The 22419-nt window shown below is 49.7% G+C and overlaps 1 protein-coding gene across 1 annotated transcript in view; it reads left to right on the top strand.

The window, feature by feature from the left end:
* Positions 1–212: 212 nt before the first annotated feature.
* Positions 213–22419, top strand: part of LOC149459971 (golgin subfamily A member 7B-like) — a 37314-nt gene continuing 15107 nt past the window's right edge. The window contains exons 1-2 of the mRNA XM_089680318.1: positions 213–608; positions 18835–18987. Coding sequence (XP_089536444.1) covers positions 405–608; positions 18835–18987 — 357 coding nt within the window. The 5' untranslated portion in view covers positions 213–404. The remainder of the gene's footprint in view (positions 609–18834; positions 18988–22419) is intronic.

Here is a 22419-nt window from a genome sequence, read left to right as displayed (position 1 = left end):
TCATAAGTACTATGTAAGTAACATAAAAAATGCAATCTTTTTATTCCCCTCCATCGGCACCGCTGGCTGTTTCTTTGAAAAATCTAATTAAATTAAGGAAGAATGTCGAAGACGAGATCCGAATAACGCTGGAGACAAGCCACTTAATTCTTCTCCAAACCAGCAGGCGTCCAGATATCAACAGGAGGCGCTTTAATTGCTCGCTGTACATTATTTATATAGAAACGGGTTATATTTACTGTATTTTAACACCTTTTATCAGCTGGGCTTCCTGCCCTCATAATACATCCTCTCCCGGATCCTTCAGGCGAGCTGAAACCCGCTGAGATCTTCCCGCTGCTCCTGCCTCGGCTTTTGTTTCAGGAAGGAGCGCGGCGGATTAAGGAAGCCTCGTTCACACCGCCATGCCGAGCGCCATTGTCCGCTCCTGGTGTCTTCATTCAAAATCCAACTTCTGTTTCTTTCTTCTTTTTATTTTGCAGATGCACAACCTGCAGGAGATGAGGAGGAGCGCCTCCCTGGCCACCAAGGTCTTCATACAGAGGGACTACAGCGAAGGAACCATGTGTCAGTTCCAGACCAAGTTCCCACCAGAGCTGGACAGTCGGGTATTATCTGCTTCATGATTATTATGAGTCACACTGCTAACTGTCACTGCCGACTTGGAGTCATACTGCTAACTGCCACTGCCAACTCCGAGTCACACTGCTAACTGCCACTGCGTACTCCGAGTCACACTGCCAACTGTCACTGGCTACTCCGAGTCACACTGCTAACTGTCACTGCCAACTTGGAGTCATACTGCTAACTGCCACTGCCAACTCCGAGTCACACTGCTAACTGCCACTGCCTACTCCGAGTCACACTGCCAACTGTCACTGGCTACTCCGAGTCACACTGCTAACTGTCACTGCCAACTTGGAGTCATACTGCTAACTGCCACTGCCAACTCGGAGTCACACTGCTAACTGCCACTGCCGACTCCGAGTCACACTGCTAATTGTCACTGGCTACTCCGAGTCACACTGCTAACTGTCACTGTCGACTCAGTCACACTGCTGTCACTGCCTACTCCGAGTCATACTGATAACTGTCACTTCTTGCTCTTGTCTCAGGATAAGTGTTCCTACCTAAAGAGATGGCAGTAAATAAAAAATATAATATGTAGAACAAACAATTAGTGTTCACTAGAGCAGCCTTCCTCAGCTCTGATAACATGGAAGAGACCTTCAAACTACATTCTGTTTTCAGGAAACCCAAACATAACTTATGGTGCTTCAGCATGATGGTCAGTGGGAAGAATGTCCCTTACATTGGTGGTCAGTGGGAAGAATGTCCCTTACATTGGGGGTCAGTGGGAAGAATGTCCCTTACATTGGGGGTCAGTGGGAAGAATGTCCCTTACATTGGTGATCAGTGGGAAGAATGTCCCTTACATTGGTGATCAGTGGGAAGAATGTCCCTTACATTGGGGGTCAGTGGGAAGAATGTCCCTCACATTGGGGGTCAGTGGGAAGAATGTCCCTTACATTGGTGGTCAGTGGGAAGAATGTCCCTTACATTGGTGATCAGTGGGAAGAATGCTCCTTACATTGGGGATCAGTGGGAAGAATGTCCCTTACATTGGTGATCAGTGGGAAGAATGTCCCTTACATTGGTGGTCAGTGGGAAGAATGTCCCTTACATTGGGGGTCAGTGGGAAGAATGTCCCTTACATTGGGGGTCAGTGGGAAGAATGTCCCTTACATTGGTGATCAGTGGGAAGAATGTCCCTTACATTGGTGGTCAGTGGGAAGAATGTCCCTTACATTGGTGGTCAGTGGGAAGAATGTCCCTTACATTGGTGGTCAGTGGGAAGAATGTCCCTTACATTGGGGGTCAGTGGGAAGAATGTCCCTTACATTGGGGGTCAGTGGGAAGAATGTCCCTTACATTGGTGATCAGTGGGAAGAATGTCCCTTACATTGGTGGTCAGTGGGAGAAGGAGGAGGACACACTGAAGGAGCTCTCCCTGAGAACCAGCATTTTCAAGCCTGGGCCTTGCCTGCTAGCTTGGCCCAGGAACCATGCCTGATCCAGGGGGAGGCCCTGGGAGGGATTCCCCTGATGAGACCGGGCCTAGTGAAGAGGAGGAGGTGGAGGACCTGACTGTGGGTCCCAGCCCTGGTGAGGATGTCGATGTCTTCAGACAGAAGATTGTTGATAGATTTGTGACTATTGGAAGAGCTGAGGAGAAACTCAATGTTTTGAAATCTGAACACAAAACCTTCAGAGCCAAATACTGCCAGGCCTGGAGCAAGAACAGATTGGGCATGAAGCCAGCGCTCCAGCACATGGAGGATAAAGTAAAGAAACAATCTTTATTATTAGAAAAGTTGAAAGCCAGAAGTGGTGCATTTAAAGAAAAATTTGAACATGAGAGGAGATTTGCCAGCCAGACATCAGTGAGCTCTGTGGATCAGCAGCCTCAGGTAATGGATGACCCAGTTCCATCTACATCAGCGTCTCTCCCCCCATGTCAGGCTGTGGAATCACCAGTGGCAACCAGCCAGGGGGTTGAGGGTGAATATGGAACCCTGAAGTTCATTCAGCACATGGAGTCACCCCTGAGAGCAGACAAGTTCGCCTTCACTGATGACCCTGCAGAAGTCCCTGAAGATGGACAGAGGAGATACAGAGCAGCAAAGCCAAGACTGGTGGAGAGATCCCAATACACCAAGATGGCTGCTCCCAGCATGTCTGCCCCACCTGCTGTGGTGACTACTGCTGATGAGGAGCTCTGCAAGCAGCCTGCTGTGGAGGAATCCTCATCCAACCTGGAGGGAAAATCCCTGTCAGAGAGGTCTCCATACCATCAGGGGAATGTGGATGAACCTGCACCATGCACCTCACAGATGGAAATTGCTGTTCCTGCTGAGACCAGTAGTCCCTCTACAGGCAAGATGGCTGCCACCTGCAGAGAGACTGTTTCACCTGAGCTCCCAGGTGCTCCAGACCTGATTGATGCTGGTGGGGGAGGGGAGCAGCACACTGAACCATGTGGAGAGAAAACAGCAAGTATGGATGTCTCACTTGTTGCTGTGTCTGAGAATCCAATCCAGTCCTGGGCTGAGTCTCCTTCCTTGGAAGGAGAGATGATTGATGGAGCTTCTATGGTTGCAGCAGTGAGTGTGGACATTGCTGTGAAGTCTATGACTGTTGAGACTGGTAAAGCAATGGAGGTGTTGGTGGTGGGTGGAGGTGAAGGGGTTAACATTGCTGACAGAGGTAAAAATGACATTTCTCCCCCTGCTGAGCAGAAAGAGGATACACCATCCAATTCCGGATCTGTGCAATCGGTATCTGCCAGAATTGCACCAGATGCTCCCAGACACACAAATATTTCTGCTGCTGGGAGGATTGGGGGGAGCTATGCCTCTGTTTTGGGGAGTCGCACCAAGGGGGGTGGGGGGAGTGTTGGGAATGCTAATGGTCACAATTTGGGGAGGTTTGGTGGCAGGATGGTTGGTGGGGTCAGGAGAAGGAATGTGGTACAGTTGAAGTGGGAGGGGGAAGGGAACCCACCAGTAAGGGGGAGGGTGGCGGAGTTGATTCTAGAGATGGGGTTTAAAGCCTGTGATGTGTTTGCATTGATCTGCCCAGTAGGCAGCTATGAATATGATTTGTCATTTGTAAAACCTGAAGGCCTGGACCTGTTTTGGGAGAGATATAGGAGGTGCAGGAGCCTTCAGCAGTGGAAAGGTTTGGTGGCAAAGGTTGTTTCCAGACAGCCTTTGATAAAATTGGTGACAATCCTGGTCCGGAATGAATCCATACCAGAGGCTGATTTAGTAGTTTGGCTACGCCGACATGGTGAGGTCCTCACCCCACTGCGGAAGGTCCTGGATGAGCATAGGATATGGACAGGGGCCTGGACGGTGTCAGTGCAATTGAGGGTGCTGGGCAATGTGGTTCAGCATCTTCCCTGCTCAGCCTTTCTGGGGAGAGATAGGCTGACCATTTTCTATCAAGGTCAGCCTAAAGTTTGTAACAAATGCGGAGAGAAAGGCCATTTTGCATCGTCCTGCACCATCAAGAAGTGCTCACTGTGCCAGGATTTTGGCCATTTGGCCAAAGAATGCACCGAGATTCGGTGTAATTTGTGCCAGCAGATGGGTCATCCATACAATCTGTGCCCAGAGGCACTACACAACCTGCCAGGACTGGAGGCTGAGCTGCAGAGGCTGGATAAAGAGGATGAGGCAGCTGATGCTAGGGAGGAAACTGTAGTTGTACCTCCTGTGTCTGTTGTGTCAGATTGTGTTTCCCCCAGTAATGTCACCCCTGAGTCTGTCCCCCCTGTCCCTAATCCTACAGTACGTAGATCCTCCAGACTGGCGGAAGCTGCTGGGGGGGCGGGTTTAGCTGATCTTCCCTCTCGGCCTACTCCACCTCCGGTACCTGTCCCCCGACAGCGCAAACGTGGTCAGGAGGTTGTGGGGGTGCCGGATGGGGGTGGAGCCGATGGGGCTCAGGGAGGGGTATCCATGTCCCATGTCTCACCTCCTGCTGGGGGGGATTCGGCTGATGAGGGGTGGGAGAGGGTGAAGGAGAAGAGGAAGAAGAAGAAGAGGAGGATGAGAAGAGCTGTCCTCTCTTCCTCAGAATCAGATCCAGGAGGGGTCCCTCTTGGCAATACTTTTTCAGTTTTGTCAGGTGATGAGATGGTATCGGATATATCCATTTCTTTATCATCTATGGATGAGGGGGAGTCACGTACTCTGAAGAGAGCTGTTTCGGGTGATGAGAGTGTGGTAGAGGTTAGGAAACGACTACCCCAATCATCCTGATGGCAGTTCCCACTCTGTTAAAGGTGGTGACCATTAATGTCGCCAGCATTAAATCTGCAAGAGCTCGTGATACGGCCTTATTTTTGCTCAGCGAGTTTGATGCTGAGATTTTATTTTTGCAAGAGACCTGGCTCAATACATTGGCCGATGTCTATCTAGCAAAAAGGGAGTGGAGATGTGGTCCCTCCTTTTGGTCTCTTGCGGCTGAACCTTGCAGCGGAGTTGCGGTCCTTTTTAAAACCGATATGGTAACGTGCCGGCGGGTGATTGAGGTAGAAATGGGGAGATGCATGGTCTTAGACGTCTCTGTTAGGGGGCAGGACCTGCGCCTGATCAATATCTATGGACCCCAGTCAAAATGGGGCAGGAAATGCCTCCTCACAAAGATCAAGCCCTTCCTTTTTACGTCCCAGCAGGTTGTCTTTGGAGGTGACTTTAACACCATAATTAGGCCTGAAGACAGGAGAGGCTCCATAGACAGGCTGGGTTATGATAGCGTTTTTCTCAGAGATTTGGTTAGACAGGCAGGCCTGGTAGATGTGCACATTAAGCACTGCCCTGGCAGCACGGGGTTCACATTTCAGAGAGGGAATAGTCAGAGCAGGATAGACAGGTTTTTTTTAAAGGAGAACTCTGCTTTCTCAGCTCCTGAGTTGAAGGCGGTGGAGTTCTCTGACCACTGTATGCTGTCTGTGACTCTGAATGCCTCGGACACTCCACCCAGGGGAAGGGGTGTCTGGAAACTGAATTCGGCTCTCCTGGAAGATGTAGAGGTAAGACAATCCTTTGAGGATTTTTTTCAGGCACAGGTTTCTATTCTGGACTTTTGCAGCAGTAAGTCAGAGTGGTGGGACCTTGTGAAACAAAGGGCGATTGGACTTTTCAAGGCCATAAGTAAGAAGAAGCAGCTTGGTATGTATATTGCCTACCAGCATTTGCGGAGGAAGCTTGATCGTCTTGTCTCGTATGGAGGAGATCCAGGGGAGATCTCTGAAGTGAAGCTTCTTCTTAGGAAGTGTCAATACGACCGGCATGCCTCCTTGGTTCTGGAGAGGGATTATGGGAAATATCACTCACCTGATCCTTACCAGAACTGTAAGCAAGGCATAGCAGTTAAGACGGTCATTGGCCTGAAAGACAGTACGGGTTCCCTGATAAAGTCCAGATCAGGGATCTTGGAGATCTTTGGGTCGTATTATGCAGACCTCCTGGGAAGAAAGGACCTTAGCCGGGACAGGATGGAAAGCTTTCTGGATTCTACTCCAGGATTGGGAAATGGTGCATTGCTTTTGATGAATTTGACAGAACCAATTTCAGCGGATGAGGTAGTTCAGGCTATAGACAAGCTGGCTACCAAAAAATCGCCTGGGCCAGATGGATTGACAGCTGAATTTTACAAGTGTTTTAAGTCCATTCTGGCTCCCTTTTTAGCGGAGGTTTTTAACAGCTGTCTAGAAGAGGGTTCGCTCCCTCCCTCCATGAGGCAATCCGCTGTGATTCTTCTGTCAAAAGGTAAAGACCCCTCAATGATTGAGAACTGGCGCCCCATCAGTCTTCTCAATGTTGATAGAAAGATCTTGGCAAAGATTCTATTTTGGCGCTTGTCGTCAGTAGCAGGCGATTTGTTGTCCAGCCATCAGCACTGTTCGGTCCAAGGTAGAAGTACCTTTTCAGCAGTTTTGGCTATCCGGGAGGCTTTGGAACGATGCAGGGCTGCTGGATGGAGAAAGTACTTGCTGGCATTGGATCAGGCGAAAGCTTTTGATCGAGTGAATCATGAATATCTGTGGTTGCTGCTTGGTAGATACGGCCTGCAGGGGAGGTTTATAGATTGGCTGAAGACATTATATAAAGGGGCTGAGAGCTTCCCACTTGTTAATGGTTGGGTTGGGCGGCCTTTTGAGGTCGGCTCTGGTGTGCGCCAGGGATGTCCTTTGAGCCCCCTGCTATATGCTTTCGCAATCGACCCCTTTGTAAGAAGGCTAGAGGGCGCATCGTTGTGCGGGGTGCCTCTGGGCATTGCTGGCGTGCCGCCTTTGAAGGTCGTTGCCTATGCTGATGATGTGTCTGTTATTATCTCTGGGACTGAGGAGGCGCAGGAGGTGGTCTCTGTGATAGAGCAGTACACGGAGGCTTCTGGCTCTAAAGTCAACCATGAAAAGAGTGAAGTTTTCTGGATGGGCGAGGAGGGTGAAAGCTTCGAACTTCCGGATGCCTTCCCAGAGCCCCAGCAGGAAATTAAAATTTTGGGCATCAAATTTGGTCCTGGTGACTATGGTCATCGAAACTGGGAAAGCAGGTTGGTAGTTGCCAATGCCAAAGTAGCAAGCTGGAAGAGATGGAGGCTTTCCTTGAGAGAGAGGGTTGACTTAATCAAAACTTACCTGATCCCGATCTTTTTATATGTCAGCTTCGTCTGTATCTTGCCGGTATCTCTCTATGCAAGGGTCTACAGCTGTTTTTTCCAACTGTTATGGGGAAATAGGCTGAACCTGATCAAACGCAATGTAACTTACCTGTCCAGGCGGGAGGGTGGCCTAGGAATGGTCAACCCGATAGTTTTCTTTTCTTTGCTCTTTTTAAAGTACAATCTTGGTAATATGTTAGCAGAGACCCCGCCGGGATGGGTGGGTATTTTTCAGTCTTGGTTTAGGCCTTTTCTGCATTGCTGGGAAGATGGCGGCCCAGTGAAAAGTCTGAGAGTCCGACATGGCAAGCTCCCGGCTTATGTTGCCCCGTGTCTGAAAATACTTCGGCAGTGGCAGGTGACAGTGGAGGATATCAGGTCCCTTCCCAGGAAGCTTCTGGGGGAGAGGATTTTGGCTTCTGCTTTCAGTGTGTCACTGGCCTTAAAGGATTGCCCAGGCTCCGTAATGAGGGAGGGATTGCGTTTAATTAACTTGGAGAGAATCCCTTTGAAGTTTAGGGATCAAGCCTGGCTCGCTTTCCATGGAAGGCTCTATGTGAGAGGGAACCTGAAGCACCGCCCTGTGGATGATCGGGATTGTCCTAGAGCAGAGTGTGTTGGTAAAGTGGAGTCTATGGACCACTTTCTGCTCCTGTGTCCCTTTAACATAGAGGTGTATAAAAGGGTGGGGAGGGTTCTGGGCATCCCCTTTCTCTATCGCATGAGTTATGCAGAGTGGGTGTACGGGGCATTCCCAGCTCACTGGGACTTTGATTTGGATACACTTTTTCTAGTTAGTATAGTTGTCCGTTACTTCACATGGAACGCACGGTGTCAGATTACCATCCGGAAGAAAGTCCTCCCTGTAGAGGTGGTGGTGCACGATATTCTGGGTGAGGTTGGGAAGATTCGGGGTTTTGAGAAGGGCAGGGAGCCTCGGGCGGTCTGGATAAGGGCGTGGAGGAATATCAGACCTGCCTTTGGTGAACTGTCCATCTCTGGGTGAGGGGCTCTTTCCTTATACTGTTCTTTTCACTCCCGTAGTTTTTGTTGATTAAGATCTTTTTTGAAGAAGGGCTGCATGCATAAGGGGGGCGGGGTGGTTTCTTGACCTCACAGGTTTGATGTCTGGTGTAGTGATGTGAGTGGTAGTACGATTTATTTCCCCAATTATGTCATGTTCATTTCTGAGACGTTTGCTTTTGTCTGACAGCAGATTTTGCTATGTTTATTTTCGTTTTGCTGTAAATATATATAATTTTTTTATATTCTGTATAATATTTTATGTTTATTGATTGCAAGACTTTTAATAAAGAAAAATTGGGAAGAATGTCCCTTACATTGGTGATCAGTGGGAAGAATGCTCCTTACATTGGGGATCAGTGGGAAGAATGTCCCTTACATTGGAGGTCAGTGGGAAGAATGTCCCTTACATTGGTGGTCAGTGGGAAGAATGTCCCTTACATTGGTGATCAGTGGGAAGAATGCTCCTTACATTGGGGATCAGTGGGAAGAATGTCCCTTACATTGGTGATCAGTGGGAAGAATGTCCCTTACATTGGTGGTCAGTGGGAAGAATGTCCCTTACATTGGGGGTCAGTGGGAAGAATGTCCCTTACATTGGGGGTCAGTGGGAAGAATGTCCCTTACATTAGTGATCAGTGGGAAGAATGTCCCTTACATTGGTGGTCAGTGGGAAGAATGTCCCTTACATTGGTGGTCAGTGGGAAGAATGTCCCTTACATTGGGGGTCAGTGGGAAGAATGTCCCTTACATTGGTGGTCAGTGGGAAGAATGTCCCTTACATTGGTGATCGGTGGGAAGAATGTCCCTTACATTGGGGGTCGGTGGGAAGAATGTCCCTTACATTGGGGGTCGGTGGGAAGAATGTCCCTTACATTGGTGGTCGGTGGGAAGAATGTCCCTTACATTGGTGGTCGGTGGGAAGAATGTCCCTTACATTGGGGGTCGGTGGGAAGAATGTCCTTACATTGGGGGTCAGTGGGAAGAATGTCCCTTACATTGGGGGTCAGTGGGAAGAATGTCCCTTACATTGGGGATCAGTGGGAAGAATGTCCCTTACATTGGTGGTCAGTGGGAAGAATGTCCCTTACATTGGTGGTCAGTGGGAAGAATGTCCCTTACATTGGGGGTCAGTGGGAAGAATGTCCCTTACATTGGGGATCAGTGGGAAGAATGTCCCTTACATTGGTGATCAGTGGGAAGAATGTCCCTTACATTGGTGGTCAGTGGGAAGAATGTCCCTTACATTGGTGATCAGTGGGAAGAATGCTCCTTACATTGGGGATCAGTGGGAAGAATGTCCCTTACATTGGTGATCAGTGGGAAGAATGTCCCTTACATTGGTGGTCAGTGGGAAGAATGTCCCTTACATTGGGGGTCAGTGGGAAGAATGTCCCTTACAGAATTTTGTACCCACATCTGGCTCCTCTCCCCTGAGCAGTGTCCCCATCGCATTATGCTTGCTATGGAACACTGGTATCTGGTCACTCCTGAGCCCCGATTTCTGTGCCTAAAAGACACAGCAGAGCATGGCTCAGCCCCGCCCCCTTCTTCCTCTTCATAGGCTGTGATTGACAGCAGCGGGAGCCAATGACTCCTGTTGCTGTGTCTCAGCCAATGAGGAGGGAGAGACCTGGGAGATCCAGGGCTCCAGTGCACATTGCTGGACCAAGTTCAGGCTCAGGTATTGGGGGGGGGGGTTACCTGCATAGAATGGTGACAAATCTTCAGCCTTTACAAGCACTTTAGTATCACATGATACAGTGCCCCCCCCCCCCCATTGTATGGTCCGGTGTGGTTAGTTGAGGCTCTGCTGGGCTTAGAGAGAGTCTGGTGCCTGATCCACGGAAGGTGCAGGTCTTCCTTTGCTTACACCCCGGTCACACGACTTGCGATTTGAAAATTGGACGCCAAGTCGCACACTATTGTCTGCAGTTACAGCGGCCAAGTTGGCGCGGTTCAGACTTGGTTGGAGCCGCACTGATTTCTAATGCAGCGCCTGCGCTACTTTTGGTGCGATTTGCATAGTCCTCTGTGTCGGATGTCCTGCAAATCGCGCCTGAATTTCGGCATCTCACCCGACTATGAAATCGTGTGACTTCACTATAAGTCGAACGATTTCAAAGTCGGGCGTGATGTGACCGGGGGGGTTAGGCCAGAGGTACGGGGGCCTCGGCTGTGGCTGCTGACAAGGACGGCACGTGGTGTTCCGTGGGCGAGACGGTCTGTGGACATAGTGAGACTCGCGATGTGGCCCTGTGAAGGCGCTCCCGTGCGCAGGTCGTGGTGCATCTAGCGGTCGTTGGTCACATTCAGCTGGACTTGTTCTGTAATGTGGAACCTGTTTCATAGCTTCTCCATTAAGGAAGTGGCTTGGTACCGATCACTCACTGTTTTCATTCAGAAAAGGAAGGGGCCATCAAATGACGAGTTGCTGGTCCCCCTCCCCCCCGCCGCCCCGTGTTGGAGAACGCAAATCTAGACTGCAGAAAATGTTACAAACGACTGCTAGAGGTCGCTGCATGACTGGTGCCGGGGTCGCATGGCAGGTACCAAGGGGCTGCATGATGGCCGACGGGGGGCTTAGACTCGTATTTAGTGCACCTAGTAAAAAAAAAACAAAAAAAAGAACTTTGTGAATCAGAAAAAGTGTAATTATTAATGTAGATTTCAACTAACATCATATCTGGCAAGGTACCTCCTATGTTGGGGGCATGTATGGTATGGTCCCCCCCCCCCCAAGCATGTTATTTAAAGGTTTTAAGGTACCAGCATTAAGGTAAAAAATGTCCCAGTAGTTGTGACACCCCCCCCTCCCCCCCTCATCACCCCCCTCCCCCTCCCCCCCTCATCACCACCACCCCCCCCTCATCATCACCCCCCTCCCTCCATACTTGCCTAAGCCTATCTCGATCCAACAGTCTACTCTCTCTTTCCAAAGTGGCTCAGAGACAGAAACTGAACCAATTGGCTCCCGCTGCTGCCAATCAAATCCTGTGAGGAGGGGCAGGGCCAAGCCACGCTGTGTGTGTGTCTATAGATGCACACAGCCCGGCTCGGGAGCAAGCCCGCAGGTGTGCCTCCTTAGTAAGTGGATTCCTATGGTGGCACACAGAGAAGAAAAGGAGCTAAGAGCTCCGGCGGGGGACCCTGGAGGAGGAGATTCAGACAGTAGTGGGAGGCATTGGCTCCAGCTGCTGCCAATCAAACCCCATGAGGAGGGGGTGGGGTACAGCCACGGTGTGTGTGTGTCAATAGATGGTAAGTGGATTCCTATGGTGGCACACAGAGAAGAGGAGGAGCCAAGAGCTCCAGCGGGAGACCCTGGAAGATTAGGTTCAGAGAGTAGTGGGAGCCGTTGGCTCCAGCTGCTGCCAATCAAATCCTGTGAGTAGCGGTGGGGCCAAACCATGCTGTGTGTGTGTCTATAGATGCATACAGCCCTGCTCAGGAGCAAGCCTACAAGTGTGCCCCCTTAGTAAGTGAATTTCTATGGTGGCACACAGAGAAGAGGAGAAGCCAAGAGTTCCGGCGGGGGACCCTGGAAGAGGAGGTTCAGATAATAGTGGGAGCCATTGGCTCTTGCTGATGTCAATCAAATCCTGTGAAGAGGGGCGGGCCCAAGTTACGCTGTGTGTGTCTATAGAAGCACACAGTCCGGCTCGGGAGCAAGCCCGCAGGTGTGCCCCCTTAGTAAGTGGATTCCTATGGTGGCACACAGAGAAAAGTAGGAGCCAGAAGCTCCGGTGGGGGACCTTGGAAGAGAAAGTTCAGACAGTAGTGGGAGCCATTGGCTCCAGCTGCTGTCAATCAAATCATGTGTTGAGGGGCGAGCCCAATCCACGCTGTGTGTCTATAGATGCGCACAGCCCGGTTCGGGAGCAAGCCCGCAGATGTGCCCCCTTAGTAAGTGGATTTCTATGGTGACAGACAGAGAAGAAGAGGAGCCAAGAGTACTGGTGGACCCCAGAAGTTGAAGTTCAGACAGGAGTGGGAGCCATTGGCTCTAAGTGCTGCTCTCAGTCAAATCCTGTGAGAAGGGGGTGGGGTAAAGCCATGCTGTGTGTCTCTATAGAAGCACACAGCCTGGCTCAGGAGCAAGCCTGCAGATGTGCCCTCTTATTAAGTGGATTCCTATGGTGGCACACAGAAGAGAAGGACCCCAAAAGACGAGGATCGGGACTGCTCTGTGCAAAACCATTACAGAACCGGTAAGTATGACATAAAAAAAAAATATTCTTTACAACTGCTTTAAATTTGGTTTGCATTGGTATGCGCTCCCTAGGGCAGTGCCCACCCATCTGCTCCCCGGGGCAGAGCCCACCCATCTGCTCCCCGGGGCAGAGCCCACCCATCTGCTCCCCAGGGCAGAGCCCACCCATCTGCTCCCAGGGGCAGAGCCCACCCATCTGCTACCCGGGGCAGAGCCCACCCATCTGCTACCCGGGGCAGAGCCCACCCATCTGCTCCCCGGGGCAGAGCCCACCCATCTGCTCCCCGGGGCAGTGCCCACCCATCTGCTCCCCGGGGCAGTGCCCACCCATCTGCTCCCCGGGGCAGTGCCCACCCATCTGCTCCCCGGGGCAGAGCCCACCCATCTGCTCCCCGGGGCAGAGCCCACCCATCTGCTCCCCGGGGCAGTGCCCACCCATCTGCTCCTCAGGGCAGTGCCCACCCATCTGCTCCCCAGGGCAGAGCCCACCCATCTGCTCCCCAAGGCAGTGCCCACCCATCTGCTCCCCGGGGCAGAGCCCACCCATCTGCTCCCCGGGGCAGAGCCCACCCATCTGCTCCCCGGGGCAGTGCCCACCCATCTGCTCCCAGGGCAGTGCCCACCCATCTGCTCCTCAGGGCAGTGCCCACCCATCTGCTCCCCAGGGCAGTGCCCACCCATCTGCTCCCTATGGCAGTGCCCACCCATCTGCTCCCTATGGCAGTGCCCACCCACCCCACATGCTATTTTTTTGACATCTCCTTGCTTATTATCCCAGAAAATGGGCATTTTTAGATTGATTTCAGTGGGGGCTCCAGTTCGGCATCCAGACTTCTCTGAAGTTCCCCAGAGTGGACTCCGGGCAGTCGGGCCGATCCCTACAACTGATGTGGGGGAGTGTAGAGACTTCATTCAGTGTAGAAGTTTCATTCCGTGTAGAGGTTTCATTCCGTGTAGAGGTTTCATTCCGTGTAGAGGTTTCATTCCGTGAAGAGGTTTCATTCAGTGTAGAGGTTTCATTCCATGTAGAAGTTTCATTCCATGTAGAGGTTTCATTCAGTGGGATTGATTTCAGTGGGGCTCCGGTTCGGCATCCAAACTTCTCTGAAGCTCCCCAGAGTGGACTCCGGGCAGTCGGGCCGATCCCTAGAAGTTTCATTCAGTGTAGAGATTTCATTCAGTGTAGAGGTTTCATTCCGTGTAGAGGTTCAGTGGGATGAAGCGTGTCTGCGGTGAATGGCCCCCTTCCATGTATGTGCAGTATGATGGGTATGTGTGCCAGGAGCTGCCATATGGATGTTTTCTCTCTCAGAGCCACAATCCAATGTGCATCTGTTCCATGCATGGTGTGCGGCGCGGATCACACGCAGAGAACACGCTCATGGCTGGGAGAACGCAGAGATATTGTCACACTTCTGTCCTCTGTTGATTTACACATTCGCTATTTTGGGGATTCTTCAAGGGATGTCATGCCTGCAGTGAATGCTGCCAAGTGTCTGGGGCCCTTTAACTGTCAGATGGGAGATGAGCCATTAATCAATAGAGCAGAAGAGTCTGGGGAAGGGGGGGATCGCCATGGTGGGGGATGGGGGGATCACCATGGTGGGGAGGGGGGATCACCATGGTGGGGAGGGGGGATCGCCATGGGGGGGGGGGGGCCCGCAGGGAAGACATCCAATTCTGACGGTTTTTTGCTCTAATTACTGCAATGATCTCGGACACGGAGAAGGAAGGAATTGCTCGGGAGGACTTTGTAGGAGATGTAAAAACATTTCTCTTCCATCGATCTATTATATGTGACAATGAAAAGGATACAATGTGAGCGGAATGGGAATAATACAATGAGAAAAAACAAAAAAAAACCCAAAAAAGAGAATTAGAAAGAAGGCCATAAGGGCCGGGCGGATCCTTAACCCTTTCATAGTCAAAACAAACCTTCACTTCAGCTTCAAAGAAGCTCACATTATTTTTTATTTTTTTGAACAATCATTTTTATTGAGGTTTTTTAAAAAAAATTTAACTCAATAAAATAAATGAACGATAAATAATAATAATGGTAAATGGGGGGGGGGGGATGAAACGATAAATGCTTTGATAATAAGCTACGGTTTTAATGAGTTTGTTTGTATAACTTGTTTATCTGAAAAATTAATAAATATTTAAATTAAAATAATAATAATAATTAATCCGTAACCTTAACCCCCTAACTCTTAAAAAATTTAAATAAAATATTAGTAATAATAATAATAATAATAATAAAAATAAATGTTATGTGTATTGTATTGTTACTGCTTGCCATACGTTTGCGTGTTCTTATGTCCCTTGCTTTGTTCTACTTATGTACAATTTCAATAAACGCAACTGTTAAAAAAAAATAAAAATAAACACCCTAACACAAAGTAAATAATAATTATTTTATTTATTTCAGGTACTTATATAGCGCCGTCAATTTACACAGCATTTTACATATATATTGTACATTCATATCAGTCCCCGCCCCCGAGGAGCGTAAATCTAAGGTCCCTAACTCACATTCATACATACACATACTAGGGCCAATTTAGACAGGAGCCAATTAACCTCCCAGCATGTCTTTGGAGTGTGGGAGGAAACAAGAGTACCTGGAGGAAACCCACGCAGGCACAGGGATTTATATTATTATTATTTATGTTATTATTATTTTATTATTATTATTCATGATTTAATATATTTTTTTTTTAGTGGTAGGGTTAATTATTATTTATTTGATTTAATTTAGTATTATTGTAATGTATTTTTGTATTTATTTTACATTTATTTATTCACATAGTATTTTTTTTTTTTTCATTTGAGCAGAAAAACACAAAAACGCACGAATACGCAAAAAAAAAACGCAAACCGCATGTTTCCATTCATTTCTATGGAAATAAAGACGCTGAAAAAATGCACAGATCTGCCCGATTCGGGCAACAAAAAAAACTCCAGGACTTGTCTGAGCTTCAGGCAATGTGAACCATCTCCATGGAGAATAATTGATTTTTTTTTTTTTTTCTCCTCAAGTTTGAAGTTACAAATGGCTGAGATATGAACGGGGCCTTGTGGTAGGACCGTGTCACTTCCTCCGTGGCTGATTCCTGGTGGCTCTGCTCATGTGCAGAAGACGCCTGTAGAGATCCGTGTATTCCGGTCACTGGAAGTCTTTGTAACATATTTTATTTCTGCCCCAATAACAAGTGGAGAGCGCGGCTCTGCTGGAAAATCGCATCATACACTCAGTGGTCAGGAAAAGGAGAGCGCCGTCCCGGGCTGATCCGCCGCAGCTGGTGGGAGCTGTCTGTACCAGTGCTAGAGACGCTACAAGAGTTCTGCGGCATCACATCCGAGCCTTCCAAACCCGCGCCATTTCCACATATCATCATTGCAACATTGTCTTTCTTGTTGGTGGTTGGAAATAATTGTATCGTTTTTAATCTCTAGTTACATTGTATGAGTTTAGTGCTCGTATGCTATAGTGCGGATTTTTGTGTCATTCTGTGTATAAGGCCCCACCCACATATCAGGTACCAGGAACATGCGTGTCCACTCTGTGTAAGGCCCCACCCACATATCAGGTACCAGGAACACGCGTGTCCACTCTGTGTAAGGCCCCGCCCACATATCAGGTGCCAGGAACGCGCACGCCTACTCTGTGTATAAGCCCTGCCCACATATCAGGTACCAGAAACACGCGTGTCCACTCTGTGTAAGGCCCCGCCCACATATCAGGTGCCAGGAACGCGCACACCTGCTCTGTGTATAAGGCCCCATTCACATACAGTGAAGGAAATGTGTATTTGCTCCCCGGCTGATGCCGAATGTTCGCCCCTCACACAGAAATGATCGGTCTAACAATGGAATGTTCGCCCCTCACACGGAAATGATCGGTCTAACAATGGAATGTTCGTCCCTCACACAGAAATGATCGGTCTAACAATGGAATGTTCGGTGTAACACTGAGAGACAGAATACAACAACAAATTCAGCAGAAATGCATCTAACAAATGATGACTGATCTGCATGTTCATGAGGGAAAGAAGGATTTGATCCCCTATCATTCAGCAGGATTTCTGGCTTCCAGGTGTCTCTCATACAGGTAACAAGCTGAGATTAGAAGCAGTCTCTTAAAGGGAGTGCTGCTAATCTCATTGTGTTACCTGTATAAAAGACACCTGTCCACAGGAGCCATCAAACCATCAGATTCCAAACTCTCCACCATGGCAAAGACCAAAGAGCTGTCCAAGGAGGTCAGGGACAAGATGGTAGACCTACACAAGGCTGGACTGGGCTACCAAACTATGGCCAAGCAGCTTGGTGAGAAGGTGACAACAGTTGGTGCAATCATTCACAAATGGAAGAAACACAAAACAAGTGTCAGTCTCCCTAGGTCTGGTGCACCATGCAAGATCTCACCTCGTGGAGTGTCAATGATCATGAGAACAGTGAGGAATCATCCCAGAACTACGCGTGAGGATCTTGTCAATGATCTCCAGGCAGCTGGGACCACCGTCACCAAGAAAACAATTGGTAACACACTAGGCCGACAAGGACTGAAATCCTGCAGTGCCCGCAAGGTCCCTCTGCTCAAGAAAGCACATGTCCAGGCCCGTCTGAAGTCTGCCACTGAACATCTGAATGATGCAGAGGAGGACTGGTGGAAAGTGTTGTGGTCAGATGAGACCAAAATCCAGCTCTTTGGCATCAACTCAACTCGCCGTGTTTGGAGGAGGAGGAATGCTGCCTATGACCCCAAGAACACCATCCCAACTGTGAAACATGGTGGTGGAAACATTCTGCTTTGGGGGTGTTTTTCTGCTAAGGGGACAGGACAACTGCACCGCATCAAAGGGACAATGGACGGGGCAATGTACCGTCAAATCTTGGGCGAGAACCTTCTTCCCTCAGCCAGGGCATTGAAAATGGGTGGTGGATGGGTGTTCCAGCATGACAATGACCCAAAACACACAGCCAAGGCAACAAAGGAGCGGCTCAAGAAGAAGCACATTAAGGTCCTGGAGTGGCCTAGCCGGTCTCCAGACCTTAATCCGAATACTTATTTCCCTCATGAACATCCAGCCACCTCCTGTACAATGCCTACAGCTCTCAAACATCAACTGTATTATGCCCGCAGTCCCTAGCCATCTCCTGTCCCATGCTTGCAGTCCTTAACAATCCCCTGTACCATGACTGCAGTCTCTAACCATCTCTTAAACCATTCCTGCAGTCCACGAACATCTCCTTTACCATTCCTGCAGTCCCCAACCATCTCCTGTACCATGCCTGCGATTTACAACCATCTCAATTTTCATGCCTACAGTTCCCAAACATCTCCTCTACTATGCCCGCAGTCCTTAACATTCTCCTGTACTATGCCTGCAATCCCCAACCATCTCTTGTACCATACCTGCAGTCTCCAACCATCTCCTGTACCATGCCTGCAGTCTCCAACCATCTCCTGTACCATGTCTGCAATCCCCAACCATCTCCTATACCATGCCTGTAGCCCCCAACCATCTCCTGTACCATGCCTGCAGTCTCCAACCATCTCTTGTACCATGCCTGCAGCCCCCAACCATCTCCTGTACCATACCTGCAGTCCCCAACCATCTCCTGTACCATTCCTGCAGTCCCCAACCATCTCCTGTACCATACCTGCAGTCCCCAACCATCTCCTGTACCATACCTGCAGTCCCCAACCATCTCCTGTACCATGCCTGCAGCCCCCAACCATCTCCTGTACCATGCCTGCAGCCCCCAACCATCTCCTTTACCATACCTGCAGTCCCCAACCATCTCCTGTACCATTCCTGCAGTCCCCAACCATCTCCTGTACCATACCTGCGGTCCCCAACCATCTCCTGTACCATACCTGCTTTCCCCAACCATCTCTTGTACCATGCCTGTAGCCCCCAACCATCTCCTATACCATGCCTGCAGTCCCCAACCATCTCCTGTACCATGCCTGTAGCCCCCAACCATCTCCTGTATCATGCCTGCAGCCCCCAACCATCTCCTGTACCATGCCTGTAGTCTCCATCCATCTCCTGTACCATGCCTGTAGTCTCCATCCATCTTCTGTACCATGCCTGTAGCCCCCAACCATCTCCTGTACCATGCCTGCAGCCCCCAACCATCTCCTGTACCATGCCTGTAGCCCCCAACCATCTTCTGTACCATGCCTGTAGCCCCCAACCATCTCCTGTACCATGCCTGCAGCCCCCAACCATCTTCTGTACCATGCCTGCAGTCTTTTCAGCAGTATGTGTGAACAATGATGTGGAATAATAAAATATCACAGTATCGGTTGTTCATGTCAGTTTTGTATTTGTTCTTTATGTTTTCACCAGATTGAGAAGCAACTGTTTGAGGAGACAGTGAAGACTCTGAATATGTACTACATAGAAGCGGAGAAGATCGGAGGCAGCTCTTATCTAGAGGGATGCCTGGCTTGTGCTACAGCGTATTTCATCTTCCTGTGCATGGAGACACACTATGAGAAGGTAAACTGGATTATGTCTTCATTGTTGAAGAGATCCGGTCATTGCACTTATGTAGGACGAGTCCTCCGGAAGGACAACCCTCCACCCGCCGTTCTATTCCTCTCTGCTTCAATCCCCTTGTTAGCTCTGTGTTGGGCCTGTGATGGTATTAATATCCTCTTTCCCTCCCTCATCTACACAACATCCTGGGACCAGACAGTGGGGGGGGGGGGGGGGGGGTTGGTGTATTAGCAAGGTGAAGTTTTGGGAAGAGTTAGCACCCCTGTCTAGCTTTAATTGCTTAGGTAAGCCACAAAGATTGCCAAATGATTGTCTCGGAGTGAAATGTCTTCTACTGATATTACAGATGACAATACAAAAAAATGAAAGACAACCAACATGTTTCAGGGGCTCAAAAAATCCCCCTTCATCAGGGCTTAAACAATGTAGCAACCGTATCTATAGGACTCCAAATAAAAGCTCCTGGATAGAAGGTTGGGGGCTGACCAGATAAGTCCACCCAATGCTGCTTCCTGTGATGAGGTGACAACGATGCTGCACTGCTCCCAAATTCAGAGCAGTGTTGTCACCCTGTGCAGGCTGTACATGCTTGTACTACACTGGGAGGAGATGTTGCAGGGTTCCTGGCTATTGGCATTGTCATTGCTAAATGACACGCCTGTAACTTGTCAACCAGCACTTGGGCACACCTATGCTGCCCAACTGCAGGCTTGGTACATGAGATGGTTGGGGATTGCAGACGTGGTACAGGAGATGGTTGGGGACTGCAGGAATGGTACAGGAGATGGTTGGGGGCTGCAGGCATGGTACAGGAGATGGTTGGGGACTTCAGGCATGGTACAGGAGATGGTTGGGGACTGCAGGTATGGTACAGGAGATGGTTGGGGACTGCAGGCATGGTACAGGAGATGGTTGGGGACTTCAGGCATGGTACAGGAGATGGTTGGGGACTGCAGGAATGGTACAGGAGATGGTTGGGGGCTGCAGGCATGGTACAGGAGATGGTTGGGGACTTCAGGCATGGTACAGGAGATGGTTGGGGACTGCAGGTATGGTACAGGAGATGGTTGGGGACTGCAGGCATGGTACAGGAGATGGTTGGGGACTTCAGGCATGGTACAGGAGATGGTTGGGGACTGCAGGAATGGTACAGGAGATGGTTGGGGACTGCAGGCATGGTACAGGAGATGGTTGGGGACTTCAGGCATGGTACAGGAGATGGTTGGGGACTGCAGGCATGGTACAGGAGATGGTAGGGGACTGCAGGCATGGTATAAGAGATGGTTGGGGACTCCAGGTATGGTACGGGAGATGGTTGGGGACTGCAGGCATGGTACGGGAGATGGTTGGGGACTGCAGGCATGGTACGGGAGATGGTTGGGGACTGCAGGCATGGTACAGGAGATGGTTGGGGACTGCAGGAATGGTACGGGAGATGGTTGGGGACTGCAGGCATGGTATAAGAGATGGTTGGGGACTCCAGGCATGGTACAGGAGATGGTTGGGGACTGCAGGCATGGTACAGGAGATGGTTAGGGACTGCACGCATAGTACAGGAGATGGTTGGGGGGCTGCAGGCATGGTACAGGAGATGGTTGGGGACTGCAGGCATGGTACAGGAGATGGTTGGGGGCTACAGGCATGGTACAGGAGATGGTTGGGGGCTGCAGGCATGGTTCAGGAGATGGTTGGGGACTGCAGACCTGGTACGGGAGATGGTTGGGGACTGCAGGCATGGTACGGGAGATGGTTGGGGACTGCAGGCATGGTACGGGAGATGGTTGGGGACTGCAAGCATGGTACAGGAGATGGTTGGGGACTGCAAGCATGGTACAGGAGATGGTTGGGGACTGCGGGCGTGGTACAAGAGATGGTTTGGGACTGCAGGTATGGTACAGGAGATGGTTGCAGACTGCAGGCATGGCACAGGAGATGGTCGGGGACTGCAGGCATGGTGTAAGAGATGGTTGGGGACTGTAGACATGGTACAGGAGATGGTTGGGAACTGCGGGCATGGTACAGGAGATGGTTGGGGAGCTGCAGTCATGGTACAAGAGATGGTTGGAGACTGCAGAAAAGGTACTGAAGGTGGTTGGGGACTGCAGGCATAGTACAGGAGATGGTTGGGAATTGCAGAAATAGTAAAGGGGTTACTGAAATCCTCCCACCATGAGCTGCAGTGTCTGTGAGGGGGAGCGTGTGAAACACGAAGGAGGATTTAGCTCAGTCATAAGGCTTGTACATCACATAGGAAGTGGATTTCAGACTTGTTTTGCTTGGTATACAGAAGCCTTTAGATGTCTCTTAGTTGTCCATCTTTAAAGGGTAAGTACACCTCTAGTAAACGTATCGCTAAATTCTGCCGTCCTTTTTATTATAATAAGAATGTAAAGTCGGATGAACAATGTCCTGATGAATCAATGATGGTCTCATGTGTGGTCCATATTGATGCCCGAGAGCAGGAACAGTCCTTAGCCTGGGGTGGGACTTTCCACTTTGCCCCCGTGTGTCCCACAGGGAGTATTGGTGGGAATTCTGCTTACATCATGTTACCAAAGGGCAAGAAAGGATTTGAATTTCGCAGAGCCGCCGAGTCTCAGCGCCACGCTACAGCTTTGAACTCGGTCCATCATGGACAAAGCTAAACTGTGGAGAGCGGGATGGAGTCGCACGTCAGGGCCGGCATTTCACATTATTATCCGGCTATTTCTTGGTGAGCAGATTTAATCCTTCCTTCAAACGCTTGGGAAAGGTTGTCTCAACACGCCGGCACTCGGCAAGCTCAGCTAATTGCACGGTCTCTTTATATCACACCGTCCATCTGGGCATCGGGCCAAAGCAAACTCAACCTTTGTAAGCTGGAAATTAATTTCCCAGCAGATTCTGTTCCCACTTCAACCCGAGCTGATACTGAGAGAGGATACATGATGTAGTAGGGAGGGATCCGGAGCTTTTCTATAGATACGTACCTCCAGCCGATGGAACCTTCTAGTAAAATACATTGGCTGGTGGAGCCTTTTATTAGAGTCACATGAATCGAGACGGTCAGCTGTACCCAATCACATCACTCCTTTTATTCTTGCCTTCAGTGATAACCTGCTAATTCCAAGCTTCCTCGAGTCCCCATCTACAGTGCAGGAAATACGTATTTGCTCCCCGGCTGATGTTGAATGTTCGCCCCTCACACAGAAATGATCGGTCTAACAATGGAATGTTCGCCCCTCACACAGAAATGATCGGTCTAACAATGGAATGTTCGGTGTAACACTGAGAGACAGAATACAACAACAAATTCAGCAGAAATGCGTCTAACAAATGATGACTGATCTGCATGTTCATGAGGGAAAGAAGGATTGGATCCTCTTCACAAAACATGACTTAGTACTTGGTGGCCAATCCCTTGTTGGCAATCACAGAGGTCAGACGTTTCCT

The sequence above is a fragment of the Staurois parvus genome, unplaced genomic scaffold (assembly GCF_062004578.1).
Source record: "Staurois parvus isolate SC_StPar_1 unplaced genomic scaffold, SC_StPar_1.0 ptg000241l, whole genome shotgun sequence".
Lineage (NCBI taxonomy): Eukaryota > Metazoa > Chordata > Amphibia > Anura > Ranidae > Staurois > Staurois parvus.
The sequence above is the reverse complement of the archived record's forward strand: the minus strand, read 5'-3'. Positions and strand labels throughout refer to the sequence as shown.